The sequence below is a fragment of the Nothobranchius furzeri genome, chromosome 10 (genome assembly GCF_043380555.1).
Source record: "Nothobranchius furzeri strain GRZ-AD chromosome 10, NfurGRZ-RIMD1, whole genome shotgun sequence".
Classification (NCBI taxonomy): Eukaryota; Metazoa; Chordata; class Actinopteri; order Cyprinodontiformes; family Nothobranchiidae; genus Nothobranchius; species Nothobranchius furzeri.
Window position 1 is genome coordinate 60,027,717 of NC_091750.1, and position 16,016 is coordinate 60,043,732.

General features: G+C 39.7%; 1 protein-coding gene across 1 annotated transcript; it reads left to right on the top strand.

The window, feature by feature from the left end:
• The first annotated feature begins 1,929 nt into the window (after positions 1-1,929).
• On the top strand, positions 1,930-15,075 carry ube2b (ubiquitin-conjugating enzyme E2B (RAD6 homolog)). The gene is made up of 6 exons (XM_015961489.3): positions 1,930-2,155; positions 6,485-6,565; positions 7,446-7,471; positions 10,531-10,620; positions 14,624-14,712; positions 14,828-15,075. Exons 1-6 carry the CDS (start codon positions 2,112-2,114, stop codon positions 14,954-14,956), a joined length of 459 nt encoding a protein of 152 aa, XP_015816975.1. The 5' UTR covers positions 1,930-2,111; the 3' UTR covers positions 14,957-15,075.
• The last annotated feature ends 941 nt before the right edge of the window (positions 15,076-16,016 follow it).

Below are 16,016 nucleotides of genomic sequence, written 5' to 3' on the forward strand. Positions count from 1 at the left end.
ATGGACCAAAGGGACAAACCATCAATCCTGCTCAATGGTCAACTTTCCTCGCGGGGTCACCCATTAGGACAGTGGGAGGGTTAATGAAAATTAGCAGTCTGCACTTTGAATATACTTGCTGATATTGTTTGGTGAGCATATTAATGAGTATGATAAACTATCCCATCTGAATCTGTTTGTAAGAGCAACAAAGTGAAGCCGGAATTTCTTTGCGCCTGCTATTAAAAGCACCTGAGCTCAACAGTGATACTCTCTTTCTGCCATCTTTGTCTGGATTCAGGCATTTGTCCAGATGCGTTAGCTCACTAGGTCACTGTTTTTCACAAAGCCGCCAGATTATGGGAGGAATTAAGAGCTAAAATGGAAAAAAAGAGCTCACTCAGCTGCTTCATATTCTTCTTTTGAATGAAAGTGTTTTGGTTGTTGTAAAGTGATTACACTTTCTTTTTTTTTCCTGCTGCATTTTTGTTTAACAGTTCCTTCCTTAAACAAAGATCCCACAAAGCATCATGTGATGTACATATGTGGAGTGTTATAAGGAAATATGCCTTTTATTTCTGGTTGTGTGGGGGAGGTGGGGTCAACCTGCCTAACCTACATTCTCTTCAGTAGAGCTTCAGGTCTTCAGATTAGCAGCAATCTAATCTCCAGTGGTCATGTTGGCCAGGTTTCATCAAGGCTCTACAGGTGGACTCTGAGCTGAGTCATGTGATCTCAGGCTTCTACAGCTCACTTATTCATTCATTAAAAAATATTTGTGCATATTTTTTTCACCCTCAAAAGCAAAAGATCTAGTTTCTTTGGTCATGATCCAAATTTCAACCACAAAGACATTGTTGGTAAACAAGTAAATCAAGAACTTCATCTTTAGGCTCGGTTCCTTCTTCACGACAGGCCAGGTGGAGTGGAAACATCCTTCTTGATCCATCCACTGTCTCTTGTGACTTTTCCATTCGGGAATAATTTACACTTTCCCTGTTGAGAATTGTGGGCTCCGATTTGGAGAAACATAGAAGGTATTTTTGTACAGGAATGTAAAGTTACCTGTACAAATCAGGCACAGCCATCAGTAAAATGTTATTTTTATCAATATTTTTACCAATTATCTATAGGATGACCATTTTAATAATCTCAGACAAACCTGAGGAAGCTCAGTTTTTGAGCAGGCTCATTTTTTGTTTGCTGCAAGGAACAGTAAAAAAAATCAATGAAAAAATTATAATAACAAAAATAACAATTCGTTTAGCTGATTATGTTATATTTATTTTATGGTTGCTTTATGATTTTCATGATTGCTTAGCACTTTGAGATTGTAAAAGGCAAAGTGTTGACAATTAAAATGTTTTGCTATTATATTCATATTTTCTTCATTATCAGATTGGATTTCTCAAAAACATTTTGTATTCCACTGACTAATTTAATATGAATTGTTCTTTATATTCTGATAAAGATCTGATCAGTGCTATCCAACGTGTTATATGCTATTTTGATGCAAAATATATTGTGATATAGTCCTAAAATACGTATTTAAATAAAAACGTGTTTACGTATTTAAAACTTTATGTCTAGTAGCGCCAGATAATTTGAGTTATTTGGATTTTCACGCATATTTCCAGATTTTATAACTTTTTGGGTATTTTGTCATAATCATTTCATCATAAAGAAATAAAATAGTTTATCAATGTGTTATAAATAAACTTGACATTAACTGACATTTGGGTTGTTGTGTAACAAGAATGTTTGTGTAATAAGAAAGAAAAAATACAATATTACAAATGTTATTGTTGTTATTATTAGCTTATATGCTAGCTTCCAGTGTTACATGTTTGTTGAATATCGTAAAAAGTACCAAAATAAATATTCTTTTAATTTGAAGTTTGATGATAAAACATGGATATTTCCTGGACTTGTCTCAGTGGTGAGGAGGCTGGAGCTGTACCACCGTCGGCCACAGCTCTGCAATCAGCCGACGTCACCATAAATAGCTAGCTAGCCAGTTGTTTTGGGAGAAGAAGAAAAGAGCTGCAAGCGGAAGAAACGCCGGATTTTGGGGTGTATTTGTTTTCTACGTCTAGTTTAGCTTTTCCTATTCTTTTTACACCCTTCAAGTAATGTCCACACCGGCGAGGAGACGGCTTATGAGAGATTTTAAAAGGTACAGAAGCGTTTTAAAAGACACTTGTTCGGCTTGTGTGTGTGTGTGTGTGTGTGTGTGTGTGTGTGTGTGTGTGTGTGTGTGTGTGTGTGTGTGTGTGTGTGTGTGTGTGTGTGTGTGTGTGTAGCGGATGAAGCCGCTAGTTAGCTGCGCGTTAGCTTAGCTTTAGCTCCTGCCTGCCTGACACAAACAGTCGGTGCCAGACTTATCTTGGAATAATAATTATTTACAGTATTAACTATGTAGGACAGGAAAGTTGGCAGAGAATTGTGTCCGAATATGAAAAACATAATTTTGCTTTATGCAGCAGTACAACTTGTCCTGGAAATACCATCAGTGTTTATTTAAATGGTTGGAGTTGCTTAAATAAGTCTGATTTATTCTGGACATTTGAGGTGAAAGGTTATTAGACAAGTGAGGTTTTTATTATTATTGGTTGTTATTGTCTGGATCTGATTATTGTTCCTCTCGGTTTGCGTGTTAATCATTTTAAAGAGACAAACCTTTTAAACGTTTTGCATCTTGGTTTCGATTTGCTTGTCCTCTACATTTTTTTATTGATCAGGGAATACCCCAAGGTTTTGCTTGAGAGATTCATGCCAGTCATACCTTTTCTTCCATTTCCATCAGACACACAGTCCTAACGAAACAAAGATTATGTTCTTGTAGATCCCTCCATCTGCAGTCTGGTGCCTTGCCCCATATGGCTTCCTACAGTTTGAATTCGCCACACACACACACACACACACACACACACACACACACACACACACACACACACACACACACACACACACACACACACACACACACACACACACACACACACACACACACACACACACACAAACACACCTGCCAAGACATTCTATTGAGAAAAGCCATTGAAGCAAAGCGGATAAGATGTCACTGTAACTCTATTCCACAGCTCTGGTCCCCAGGTGGTAAACTTTAACACTGAGGCAGGGAAAGAGCAGTTGCTCCTACCTGCAGCAGTCTTGTTTGTCGTCACCGATGGTCGTCACCCAGTCTGGTTGAGTAAACCCACCATTGTGTGAAATTACTCATCCTGAATTGTTTAATCTCTAAGGTAGCTTTGCATAGAAAGCCTCTCTCAGGTGTTTACTAAACAGCTGCTTGATCTGATGGAAACCAGATCACAAGTCTGGGTGTTTTTGCATCTTTTATTTTTTAAAGATAATGTTCAGAAAAGTAAAAGCCAAATCCATCACCTTGTTGTTATTAACACTTTCAGACAATTTAAAAAGACAACGTATAGTTTTTACCATTAATCAATGGAAATATCCATCAAAATGTTGTTAAACATTAATTAAATGGTGCCCATTTGTTGAAAAATATTGGCGGCTTTGTAGCATAACCATAAAAATCGGGTCTAAAATACACGGGAGCGGGTCTAAGTCTCTGGGTGATTCCATATTAGATGCCGTGTTTCAATCTACAGGAGCCCGTTAGGACAAAGTGCAGTTACTGATTTGTAACAAATGGTTACAAAACATTCACCATTCATAAAGGTTGTTGTTTTACACATTTACCTAGCCGCTCGTTGCCAGTGATGAAAGGGAGTCTGATGAGCTAGCCATTTTACTGGAGGTTGAGCTCCCAGGGATTTTTGACCCTAATGGCTATCCGTTGGTAAGGTCTTACTTGAACACAAAAATACTGCTTATTTGCAATGATTTAGGTATGTACTTCCCCCATGGGGAAAATACACATCATTATTTTAAGGTAGTTTGGATCAAACTGAAAATTGAAATTGAAAATGAAAATGCAACTTTTAACAAGTCCTGTAAGAAAGCTCAAACTAAATGACACTTTTTAGCTTTTCCAGGGGGGATCCCAAGGCTTTCTTGGGCCAGGGAGGTATTTTACAATTTCTCTAGCCAGTTGTGGGTATAGTGGCATATGTCCAGAGACCCCTGGAAGTCCACCTGGAAACATCTTGGTCAGATGTTCAAATCACTTCAGCTGATTTGTTGTTGACTCGTTACTGATCTGGCTGATGCACACAAACATTCAATCTACATCATTTTCAGTAAACTCCATGTTCCAGCAAAACAAACCACACATACATGCATATCATCTGCCATCCCAGTTAATATATCGAGCGGTGCACTCTTCCATCAGCAAAGCTCTCCAGCAGATTACTGTAAAGGAGGTTAATTGCAGTGGGTTTGTCTGCAGCAGGGGACTTGAACATAGATCTGCTCTTTACCAGACCCATAAATCACCTCATATTATAGCTGGAAGTTCTCATAAAACCTGCCTTTATGTTAGCTGTGGGATTGCAGGCATGAAAAGTCTTATGATGAACCCAACACACCCCTCCCACATGCATTTATGTTTATTTATTTTACTCTTCCTGTTTAGGAGCCAAGTGAAAGCTCAGTCAGCTAGAACTTGGTGTTGGTAAATACTTTTAATGGTGACTTCAGAAACCTGTTTAGCTCTGCACATCACAGAGTTTATTTGTCAAACTGCCTTAGAGAGTTTTTAAGTCATTGAGCCGTTTCTAAGACATCTGAGCTGCACACTGACCAAAAGAAACTGAATGGTGGCTTATAAATGACATTCTACTTTAGTAACCTTGAAGTCTATGTTTAGAGAAGCCTTTGTGTTGTTCTACAATCTGATAATTTCATGATGTTTTGGCATAGTTTGAAACCTGTTTTAAGGTCAATTAGCATTGCTTGAGATGTAACAGAAGGTCTTTTGGCGCGGTAGTTATAACTAATTATCACCCTTTACCTATTCGGCTTCAGGAACAGCATCTGTTCAGAGAAGCAGCATTTAAATCACAGGACTGATGAGCTAACGGCTAGTCCGAGCAGATTGCTGCCATATGATGGCCAAGATTCATGCTTTTTTAAATTTCCAAACTGTTATAACTTTTTTCTCGTAATATATTAAGAAATTTCTTTCAATAGCTGCTGGTGATTATGTGCAGTTGCCTTGTTAATGTGTAATCTACAATTAAGAGAAACATTTGGAACTTTTTGTGCTTAAAGAGCAAGTCACCCCCAAATCAACTTTTTTTTGCTAATAAACTATATAAATGAGTGTCTAATTGTGCTGTAGACACATGTATTCAATAATTTGGCACTTCAGTGCATCTTAGTTAAAATTTAAATATTCTACATAAAACTGTCAGTGTTGTGCTGTCGTCAGGGAAAAATTCTGCACTGTATTTGAATTTAGATCTGCTACCGCTATTGGCTGAGGTATGCTATGATGTCAGCTGATACATTATGATGTCACAATGTCGTTGTGAGCCTGTGTGTGTGTATTTGTTAGCGGCTCCGCCCTCTCGGTCTGCCAAGCAACAACATTTGTTGCATTTTTCAAACATGAAGTGAGAGTGAAGTAAGTTTCTTGTAGGGGGTGACTTGCTCTTTAAATGACCCTTTACGGGGGTTAATGAAAGGGCACCAAGTCCCCCATGCCTAGAATATTCCACTTGCAACTTCAGAGTTGCTGGTGTGGTCTGTTGAACTTAGGAAAAATTTAGCTGACATACCTGGCGCTGCAGTCTGCCTCCAGTACGTTTTAGATCAGACGTAGACACCAAGAAAGGCTGGGGAGACATTTCAGCTGTTAGATTAAAGTGTTAAAAAGACAAACGCACAGCGAGGGGATAGGTTTGGCTTTTGGATCTACAAACACTAGGACACTAGGGGGTGCTAAAAGCAAGCCAAAACTGCCTGGTCTCCCTTTAATGGCACAAAATGATAGAAACTACAATCATCGTTTAAGTGTGTGCTGCACACATTAATAGAGAATGAGCTTCCAGAGTTATGAGGTCAAATAAATAGCATGTGTTGAGGTAACAATCAATTACATTTGAGAATAAAACAGCAGGCAGATCTACAGCTCCTGCAAGGTTTAAATACTGACGGGGTAAAAAAAATGTTTTCTTTGTGGGAACCAAAGTTTCGTCCAAAGAAGATTTTGAATTTCATCCAGAAGGTGATGACCTTGTTAAAATGACATCCCTGGTGCATGGTTTCGATGCAGAAGCATCTCTAATGAAAACCTCTTGCTAAGTAGCATGTGACGGCCAGAAGGACAGTGTGCAGCTGCTCCCGTAAGCCTGGCTTTCTGCTTGTCATGTTGCTACAGCAGTTCGTGTTTTGACTGATAATCATCCTGCAGCTAAGGTGCCAATTGATCTCTCATTCATCTCCCTCCCTCTCATTCTTGTGCATCGTTACTTTATCTGCCTTTTTCACTCTTTTTTTACCCCTCCTTCTCCATTGTCCATTGCCCTTTTGTCTTCCTCTGACATTTATTTTTTTTCCTATTGTTACTCAGGCTTCAAGAAGATCCCCCTACCGGTGTGAGCGGTGCCCCATCTGAGAACAACATCATGCTTTGGAACGCTGTTATTTTTGGGTGAGTCATGTTCTAAATCCAACTCCACCCTGTTGTTGGTGCACTGCCTCGGTGATGTACAGATCCTGCAGCCTACTCATGCCCTTGCATTCCCACCTGTTTCCTTTAATTAAAAAAAAACTGGATTAAAGCTCTGATTGTGTCATAAAGCATGCAGCATCATGAGAGAAAACTGTCTGGTTTTTAAATTGATGTTATTCCTCTATGATGCATTATTAAAGGAGAATGAGTGCTGCAAAGAATGCACCTTTTGAAAGAATGCAAGATTTTAAAGCATATGAGAGACATCTGTGTAAACGTAGACTTAATATTAGATTACCCAATTCAAAGAAAGAGCTGTTTTAATAACAACCAACAAAAACAGCTGTGTGTGTGTGTGTGTGTGTGTGTGTGTGTGTGTGTGTGTGTGTGTGTGTGTGTGTGTGTGTGTGTGTGTGTGTGTGTGTGTGTGTGTGTGTGTGTGTGTGTGTGTGTGTGTGTGTGTGTGTGTGTGTGTGTGTGTGTGTGTGTGTGTGTGTGTACTTGTCTTTATGGGTTTGTGTGGACCAACCCCTGACGGGAGACCAACATTGTGTGGACATTCACCATTGTGTGGACATTTACCCGGTCCACACAACCAAAATCCTAGAGTAAGCTTCCGTTGTCCCACCTAGAGTTAAACATAATTTTTGCACCATTCTGGCTATAGTGGAAGTCAGGGTCCACACAAACAACTCAGAAAACGTAGTCCACACAAACCCATAAAAACACGTGTGTGTGTGTGTGTGTGGAGCTGAAGCACCACTTCTAATGCTAGCATAAGTCAAAGGAAAGCTCAGTATGTGGATTAGCACAGATTAGTGGAATCTGGTAATCAACCTTTCCTCTTTTTCTTCTGCAGGCCCGTGGGAACGCCATTCGAAGACGGTAAGTTTTACATTTTTACCAAATTCAAAATATTTAGGCTCATTTTACCGGCTCTGAATGTGACTTAATTTGTGCAGGAGATGCATTAGTAACAGTGGCCTGAAACAAAGAAACACACTTTTTAAATTAATATTTGGAGAAAAGGATGGTGCATGTTAATGTTTATTGCAAGGTCCAGTTTTTTATTTTGAAAGTCTTTTTTATGCAACGACAAATGTTAGAACCAAACTGTAACTTTTAGTGATTTTTTTTTAACAATGATGTGGCAGCTTTAAAAAGAAGCTAAAGCTGAAGGATGCATTCGTTTAATGCACAATGTGTAAATCAGGGGTAGACGACTATCTTCCCCGACGGCCGGTATCCAGCTTGTGTTATTGTCTCCCTGCTTCAACACACCTGACTTTAATCAGCATGTGATTAACAGGCTTCTGCAGAGCTTGATGAGCTGCTGAAGTGAATCAAGTGTAGGAGGAGGGAAATGACAAAAACAGGCCGTATACCGACCTTCGGAGAAGGGAGTTGTCTACCCCTGGTGTAAACGGTCAGTAGCTCCTTCACAGGACACAGGCGAATCAAGTAAAAATTCTCATTCCTGCTTTTTAGTTAGAATTTTCCTTTAAAATTTTCTCAAAAAGATTAAATTATATTTAAAGCTTCCAGGATTTACAAAGTATAGCATCTGCTACTAGTGGACAAAAGCCCTTCTCTGCACGCTTGAACAAGGTTAACAAAAAGGACAAGGACAGTTTTATTAAGCTCTCATTAAACGACATCATTTTTTATGAACTAAGGGCAAATAAACCCCAAAGGAACAAAGCCTTTAACATAATAACATCATGGAACATGAATTATAATTGTGTTTTTTTTTTTTTTAGTCTGAATACCCGCTCAAGTTAAAACTGCTACTCTGGCATTGATTTTAGTGCCTATTAAAACAATCAAACACAACATTAAAACACAATGGACAGCAATTCTTTATTTCTGTTCATTTATTAAGGTTTCTCTAAAAATGTATGAAACAACTAGCCTGGAAAGTCGTCCTATAAATGTGAATATATAGTCTTGGGCATGACATGGACAGAGCTTGGTCCTGGCTGTGGGGTAGAATCCACATCTGCTTAAATCAGACGCACTGTGCTGGCAAATCAGCATAATGCTGCTGCCTCTGTGGGTCTTATGTAAGCATCGTGGCAGCATGGCAAGGTGGGAATTTTGTGACACTTGTGCACAAAATACAAAATTCCCTTGTGAATCGATATTACGCCTTGGTGCAACACAGGGTGGTGTCATGATCACGTGTAGAACGTCTTCTGAGCCCTGACCGACAACGGTATTGAAAATTAAACTAAACACGAGCAAAAGTTTAGCTTTTTTAAATGGAATCAGCTGAGATGGTAAACTGGAGCAATGTAGAGCTTCTCTCTGATAGAGCTGGAGCTCAGATCACCGGACACTTTTTGGGAGCAGCTCGTCACAAAAAAGAAAAAAAAAACTTGCGGAGCGCAGCTTCTATCGCAACAAAAAGCTAGTTATGTTCAAGCTAAAAGGAAGGCTAATATCACCCCCATACCCCCTTTTTACCGCCATAACGTAATTTTTTTTTAAAAGGGGCACTATTGCACCACATTACCGCCACAGCCTGACCACTTATAAAGAACCTAAGGCTCCCTGATGCCGACTCAGCTTTGTGGCATATCTGCAACATTGTCTTTATAAAAGAGGCTTACGGTTGTCGTTCGAACTGTTTCCCTTTAGCCAAGCCAGTGGTAGACCTGCTGAGGCTACGATGGAGCGAGGCTAGACCAACCTGCTGAACAAAATTTTTGGCCACTGCTATGATTGGTCTTGATTTCTAGGTTAATAAAACAACGCATTCTCAAGAAAATTTCCAAAGAAAACACAATTTCAAGAGAAACCCCTTTTAATTACTATTTATTTGCAGCATAGTAAAGATAATTTATGCATACATGCCTAAAGCCTGGTTTATGCTCCTCCATCAGCTCTGCAAGGGACAGACACGCACGGATTGACGGAGACATTTTGCTCTCATACTACTCCGTCTCCTGGGGAGGGTTGCAAAGCAATTCCCCGGCAGGACAACAGAGGGCGTAGCACTGTTCTGTGGTATCCTGTCATGTATCCGATCCAAGATAGTGTGTTTATATTGTGTTTTTTGTATATAAGAGACTTTTTAACACAGACAAACTTGTCTCATTCTCCTCAATCTCTTCATGCGCTCGCCACCTCTGAATCCACTTTTCCTGTCATTTCCGTCCACAAATAAAACGCTTGCTGCACATCTTTTCACTCCTCCAGTCACGGGGAATTAAACGTTCATATTTTAGAGTTTTTTCGCGAGGTATTCTTCAAGCTTCTCCGTGTGTGCCGCTAGTTATTCTCGGCCCTTCTTATATTTTTGAGGGCGCAATGGCAGCGGTATAGACGACAGCGGTGCCCTGACCAATCACACGCTTGCATTCTCCATCTCGTTCGACGGATGTTTAAAAAAAGTGGGCTCAACTCCGTACGTACCTGCGTGCCTGCCGGGGCCCTACGCAAGGACGGATAATGGCGTTGCGTGTCTCCGCACTGACGCAGACGGAGAAGCATGAATCCGCCTTAAGGCCTTTGTTCTGATTCTGGGTGTTAAAAAAAAATCGTCTCTGTAAAGTTGAGTTAGACTTTTTCTCTATAGTTGGAAGCTTTTTCTCTGTCTCTCTCTCTCTCTCACACACACACACACACACACACACACACACACACACACACACACACACACACACACACACACACACACACACTTTCACACTTCCTTGGCTTTTAATTAGCTGTCAGGTGTGCTGCTGACCCAGGTTGTTTTCTCTCATCAGTCACCCCCCTCCCATGTTCCTGTCTGAGCTTGCAGAATCTAAATACCTGCTTCAGGGAGGGATGAGCTGTTTTTAGTGAAGCTGCTGATATTTATAGTGACATAATTGTTTCTTTCTCTTTATTTAGCCTCTTTTGTCTTTCACATGCTCTAACAATGTTGGTTTGCACCCCCTGACCCATCTCTGTAGGAACATTTAAGCTGCTGATAGAGTTTTCAGAGGAGTACCCAAACAAGCCCCCCACGGTTCGGTTTGTTTCCAGAATGTTTCACCCAAATGGTAAGTGGTGTTTGAGTCCCAACATGAACTTGTATCTTCCAGAGCTCTGATGGAGCACACATCCCTGGATGAGGTTCATACTATTATTTTGAAATTAGCCTGAAATATTAAGACCCTTTTCTTATAAAGTACCATTATACTGGCTTTAGATGGGTGAAATGACCATATTTGGAAAAGTTTAATGTTGAAATCCCACATAAGATCAGGTTGAAAGTTAGTGTGCAAAGTGGAGGAGATGTCTTCTTAATCTGAAGTGAAATTAATCCATGGAATCGGGGGATGGAGGGAATCAGTTGTAGAGAAATTTGCTTTAAAGTAGATTATTTATGAGGCTTTCATTAAGAAAACACCAGATTAATGTGTCATATCCAGATTGTCTGTTGTTCTTATCAACTACAAAGGTAGTTTAAAATGTTCTAACAATTTTTTATTTAATTTAAATAATCCATATTAACATTCAGTGTCTCATGGAGGAGATATTTTCATGTTATTCATTTTTATTAAAAACGAAATATTTTTAAATACATACATTTCTCTTGAGACTAAATAAACAAGAACAGTAAGTATTTTACTTTGATAGCATCTCATAATCAACTTAGAAGGATCAGTCATAAACCAGAGTAGCGCCTGCCAATGACATCACACTACGGCAACGCCACTTGGACAAACTACATTGCCAATTAAATGGCTCTGAAAGCCATATGTGAATTGTCACATGTATTTCTACAAGTAATCCTCCTGTCTGTTTGTGTAAGGGTTGCATTAATGTGTTTTTATTGTTCAATCACCTAAAATAACTCTCCGTTTCTTAAGAATCTGCTAAAACCTATTTTCCCATGTGAGTAAATAAATTTGAGCTTATAGACAATTTTATTTACTTATTGAGTGCAGTCTGAGATTAATTGGACCAAATGTCAAAGTTAATGATGTATTTCCATTTCTTGTTTTCTTTATGCATTAAACCACATTATTTTCCTTTAAAAAAAGCCATCTGTACTTCCATTTGTACAAACACTGAATGGCTTTAGTTGGCTTGGAGAGTACAGATGCTTTTTTTTTTAATTCTCTCCCTCCCTCCTCATCCCAAGGCTCTTTGTCCCGTCTTTGTGTGCATGGCGCTTTCTGCATTTTTTCTGGAAACTGGAAATTATTAAAAATGGATCTGGTCATTTGATCTCAATGCGATTGACAAAAATTTTTCAACGATGAGAACGGGAGACGGGGCTCCCGGATGCCCCTCTGGGACAGACCCAGCTGGGTATATCATGGACTCCTGGAAACATTGGAACCTGATATGCCTCTCTCAACTGTCTGTAGAGGATTCTGAAGATGTCTGTATATTCGTCGTTTTGGTGTCAGGATTCCTGCAGTTTGGCCTGAACGGTTACCTGGCATACTAGAAAATTAACAAGCTTTCGAGGAATATTGGCTCAATCCCGGAGCTCAGGGATGGAATGCATCGAGCTGTGAACGCACAAACTCTTGTCGAGATGAGTCGTAAGCTTGGAACTTTGGCTGAGATTCAGGCTCTGGCACAGAAGGTGGATCCCATCAAGGAGAGAGTTGATGGATCTGCACGGATTGGGATAGATTAATTACGCCATTATTGGATCTAGAGGGGTTGAAGATCAACAGAACTCTTAAGGCAGAGAGAAAATTATCTCTGTCTGTACCCAAAACAATTCCTATCTGAATCTGGTGCCCTTGGAGCCTGTGAGGCTGAAGTGAAAACTCCCCCCTCAGAAGAAATGTGGAATGCTGCCGTCGCTATGGAAACTCTCTCCCCCTATCCCAGCCTGGGCGGGACTGTGACCGGTGAAGGCCGTGGAACCGTATCTAGGACTCAATGTGCCCTCTAACCCATTATCTCCCTCCCCTGTCCAAACGGAGGTGATGAGCGCTGCTCCATGCGGCTGCACGCACTGAAGTGAGGAGAGTCCCAACCCCACCTCCCCACCTAGTGGGCACTTATGCACACAGACTTCAGACATTACACAACATATCTGTCTGAGGTGTTTTTTTTTTTTTTTTTTTGCATAGCAAAGCTACCCTCTCTGTGGAGGGTAACTCTGAACTGCCTTTTTTTCCCTCCCCCTGACTCTATCCTCATATAAACCCTCTTGATCTATTACGGTAGTGCGACTCGGGTTGCGAATTACCACAGTCACCAATTCTTGTCATGTGTCTATGTAAGTATGTGTGATCTCAGAATTGTGTGTACTGAAACTCTTAATTTCCCCCTGGGATTAATAAAATATTTTTGAATTGAATTGAATGAGCCACCGTGTCAGATCAAAAGTAGCTCCTTGTTTTTGTTGCCAGTCTTATCAACACTAAAGCCTCCCAAACATCGTCATACTGCCTATAAATAACCACTGTAATGATAATTGTTTAGAGTAGAATAGACTTTATTGACGTACTTGGAGAAAAGCAAGATGAAAAATAGGATTACACATAAACACACACTGCAAACTATTATTGTAACCTTCAACCACTAAAAACAATAAATGTAAAGAAAACTTTTGCTATGCAGCATAAGGAACACAGACATACTAATGTACATCCAGCACTGCACACAAACTGAATATTGCATTGGTGTTATTGTGTAACAGGATAATGCCAGTACCAGTTAAACTGAGGAGTCATACACTCTTACTGCAGAGGGGATGAATTTCTAAATCCAACTCTAAATTAAACTCTAAGAACCACATTTGCATTTTTATTTTATATTCTAAAAGGAAAAAACAAGTAGTGGTTAAAATATCTGAACCTGTTTCAGTTTGCTCATCAATTATGTTGCGGGCTTTTTTCTTGGTCCAAGTTCACTTCACAAGTTAAAGCTGGCGGTGCATTTAAGATGAAATGTATTTATTTTTAATTTTATTCTTGATGAGTGCCATTGTGCCATTTTAGACCCTGTACACACACACACAGCCGTTTATTCCACAAAAACCAAGATATTCTTTTACCATTTGGCCCATCATCCACATGAAAGTGAAGATAAACGGCACCAAAAACATTTTTACTACCTTATATGCTGCTCTATCAAGAAGACCACAGGCAAATGACGATGTTAAGGATTGTGTTTGTCCACCACCTTGTTGTTCCACGTCCAAGCAATGTTTTTCAGTAAAGGTTTTGACTATTTAGGGAACTTCTGCCACCTACAGGCTTGGCATGAATGTGCTTCACAATACACTGGATTTTTCTGCTGAAAACAAAGTGGTTTGTACCCTAGTACTTCCTTATATGGGCGGATATTCGGTTTTACAAATATCCAGCTATGTGTGCACATGGCCTGGGCCAAAGATGGTACTAAGGTTGTCCAATTGGGCAAATCCATCAGCAATGGGTGAAACTCCTCACCATTTTTTTTTTTGCAATGTTTTTATGACTATAAATAAATGCAAAGTAGGGCTGGGCGATGTGGCCTAAAATCAGTATCACAATATATTGAGAAGTTCACCTCTAACAATAAATGGACGATAACTACATAGGGCTGTCACATGCATACATTGAGTCATGTTGTCGTGTGACTCTAGGAGTTACAGCTTCTTCTCACTCCATAAAAACACCTTCTGCCCCTCTGCTGTATGCCCCAGTCACCCACATTCCTACACTTACGATTGTTTTCTGGTAATGTTTCTTTTCTGTTTATTTGACGTATCCTAATGTAAATACTGCCTGACCGGAGTTTGACTTGAATGTATGTTTGCACCTTTCCACCGAAACAAATTCCTAGTAGATGATGAGCCTCTCACCTACATGGCAATAAATCTGATACTGATTCTTAAAGTGACATGACCATCGCCAACCTACACACCTATTTTTTTTTTAATCAAATTTATTGACATGAGGAAAATATTAGTCAGAAATTTCGATAATACATTTTCAATATATTGCCCAGCCCCAGTGCAAAGCTGCCTTCAGTCTTACTAAATGTTGTAGAACGTTGTGACTTTTCTGACTGAAGCTTTGGTTTTTTTTTCCTCGGCTCTACCAGTTTACGCTGATGGCAGTATATGTTTAGACATTCTCCAAAATCGCTGGAGCCCTACTTATGATGTGTCATCCATACTCACTTCTATCCAGGTTTGTCACCTTTTCTCCTTTTTTCTTTTGGTTCTTCCCACCAGATCGTCCTCATTGCAAAGCTAAAATAATTTACATTTTGTTCTTGCTAACGTCCTTCTTTGTGTGTCTGCAGTCATTGTTGGATGAGCCCAACCCCAACAGCCCGGCGAACAGTCAGGCTGCGCAGCTCTACCAGGAAAACAAGCGGGAGTACGAAAAGAGGGTGACGGCCATCGTGGAGCAGAGCTGGGTGGACAGCTGAGCTTCTATCACAAATATATATATATATAATATAAATATATCTTACTATCCATCACGCCTTTTTCATCATCCCTTTTATTCGATGTCTTTTTTTTTTTTTTACCTCGTAAAGATAAAACAGCAACTATATCAAAACTCAAGTGCCACCTTAAAAAGAAAAACCAAACCTAAACAGACGTCAACTTGCTTGCCAACACATTAAGGAAATTTGGGAGGGGGGGTAATTCAAGCTTGTATTTTTGTTCTTTTATTGACTTTTTATTGCATGGTGTGATAAGTTATTGCTAACAGTTTGTAATATATCTGAATCGTGTCTGTTTAAAGCTTGAGTTTTTAGTTAGACGTCTGCATTTCCTTAACTTCCCGCTCAAGTGCTCACAATGGCGCTGGTTTGGAAAAGGACGTGTTAAAAACCTAATCAAGGTGTTTTTTTTTTTTTTAAGCTTCATAGCTTCGCTGTTCCTGTTGACATCCACATATATAGCTGATAAACCGTCGCTGGCTTGTTTCCGGTTTATGTGTGTTTATTTTTAGGATACTGTAGGTTTGGACTTGCGCGTGGTCAGACTGGAGCAGCACAGATGGATTATCCTGCTGGAGTTGGAGCATTTAAGAGGGTTGTGGATAATGTTACGGATCGCAATAAGATGAATCCAGCAGCCAAAAACTGGTTTAAACTTCATGTTCTCTTGTTAAAGACGTTTCTCAGCTGTGTAAGTAATACTGGCTTCATCGTGGTTCTGGAATCTTTTAGATTTCCATCTAGAAGTTCTGGATGTAGAACACTTCTGGGTCGTGTCTTGCTCTGCTCATCTTCTGTAAAACAATGAATCTGGTTTTTATCGAAGCTAAAAGAAAATTTATATTTGAAAATGAGTAGAACTTTTCACTCAATCACTGTTTTCTCACATACTTCCTTTCCAGTTCTTTGAAGCCTGTGAAATTTGAGCTTCTGTGCTTTTGGTCCATTTTTAACAAGGGGAAGAAAAAAAACCCAATGTCATTACATTTTATTTTAGTTCTGTTTCTTCAACAGAAATATGCTCAAATATTGCTATTGC